We start from the raw sequence: 1,695 nt of genomic DNA on the forward strand, positions 1-1,695 counted from the left end.
ATGGGATTATTTCCTGCATCCTTTTCCCAACCCAAGACAGCCTTCACCTTTGAGGTACTGGACAATTTCTTACTGGACAATTTGGAGTGTGGGACATTGGCAATGAATTATTATAACAAGTTAAGAAGAATAACTACCGCCGTCTTTCCACACCTGGTGCCTGTGAGATCATTCATACATTGTCGGCATGGGGTTAACCAATCTGCAGGACCGGTTTTTTTTTAAAAAAAATCCACTTTTTTGTCTTTGAGAGTGTAACTCTATGTATGACAGTACTATCCAGTCTTGGGGGCCCCTGTGCCCCCCCGCACCTCTAGATTCATGAATGCCCTGGTGTGAGGCTTGCCTCCACCGGTCCGCCGTTCCTGCCGCGCGTTTTAGACATGCAATCTTTCGAAGGGAAGGTGACTTTATAAGTATCGCGCAATGGAATAACTGAGTAGGTAAGGTTTTACTGGACGCGTTCTCGGCCACAAGTGCGACTGGTATAGGAATCGGGTTGAGTGCAAATTACGTAGTAGAGTGGTTTCTCAGGTGGTGGAGAGACCGATTCTGTTAGATTTGACTGATTTCAATGGAGGCCTTGATTCCGTATAGGCGAGTGAATATGATTGGTTTGTGAGATTATAGAGTTGATAGCAAATTATTTGGTTTGTAGCATGGAGATGTCGGGAAGGAGGATGGTGGTGTCGTATTATGGGGATGGGGTAGCATATGGTGTTAGACAGGCAGTGTTGCTGGCATTATGTGTGTTCATGTGCAGGTAGGATGATCTGTGACTGAAGTAGTGTCGCGTCTGTCAGTTCGAACATTTCGATAACATGGATACTTCACCGAATGTGGTTTTCATTCTGCCAGTTGCGTTAATGTGCAGGACCGTTACCGGGAGCTGATGAGGGTAGCCAGACAATGGCGGCATCTGAAGCTATTGAAATGGAATGGCTTCGGTCACGAATCAAAAGAACTCAAACCCGGCGACCTCGCTTTGTTTTGTCCAGCATGTCCACAGCCTGGAATTAATGTCACATTGCTGACTGCAGAAGGCGGAGAGATAACGAACACCGCACCAGATCTGGAGGCGCCGAGTTGGCTTTATTCACGATCCCTGGTCATGGATGGAAACTTCAAAGCTGAGCATATGCATGCCGCAAATCCATTGGATGAAGTTGCGCTCATGGACGGCCGGGGCTTCATGGTCGGCGACGGCCTGTATAAAGCACTTTAGTCAACCACTTGAAAAGACCTCTTAGGTCTATTGCTTTGTGGATAGCAAAGGACCTAGTGGGTGTGTTTTAGGATGGTATTCCCAGTATTTTACCCTATGTTCTGGGATGTCCCGGCCCACACTGAAGCAAGTATCTGGGCCATCCCAAGGACCTATTTTTGATCTTTCCCAATCCCAACCGGGATCACTCTAGCATGTCTCTGGGATGTCCTGGGGCATTTATTAGGTGAGCTTTCCCATCATAAATAGGGGTGATAGGGGTCCTTTTTCAGACATTTTGACGGCATAAAAATCCACAATTTGTACATTGATAGAAGGAGTAGTACTAGGTATGTAAGGCCAGTATATGCGCTTCAGACAAGATTTTGATATTGGACAAATCCTGCAGGGATTTTGGCCTGAAACATTGTCCTAAACCTATGAGAAGTCTAATGAGAACTGTGAGGGTGGGTGTGCACCAGTATACTATA

At 46.3% G+C, this 1,695-nt stretch overlaps 1 protein-coding gene across 1 annotated transcript; it reads left to right on the top strand.

The window, feature by feature from the left end:
• Positions 1-1,213, top strand: F5147DRAFT_527163 (uncharacterized protein; the record flags this gene model as incomplete). The annotated part of the gene is made up of 2 exons (XM_041430014.1): positions 1-162; positions 875-1,213. Coding segments are annotated over 2 exons (501 nt in total), but the record flags the coding sequence as incomplete, so codon positions are not given.
• Positions 1,214-1,695: the final 482 nt, after the last annotated feature.

The sequence above is a fragment of the Suillus discolor genome (genome assembly GCF_016758755.1).
Source record: "Suillus discolor strain FC423 chromosome Unknown F5147scaffold_147, whole genome shotgun sequence".
Lineage (NCBI taxonomy): Eukaryota > Fungi > Basidiomycota > Agaricomycetes > Boletales > Suillaceae > Suillus > Suillus discolor.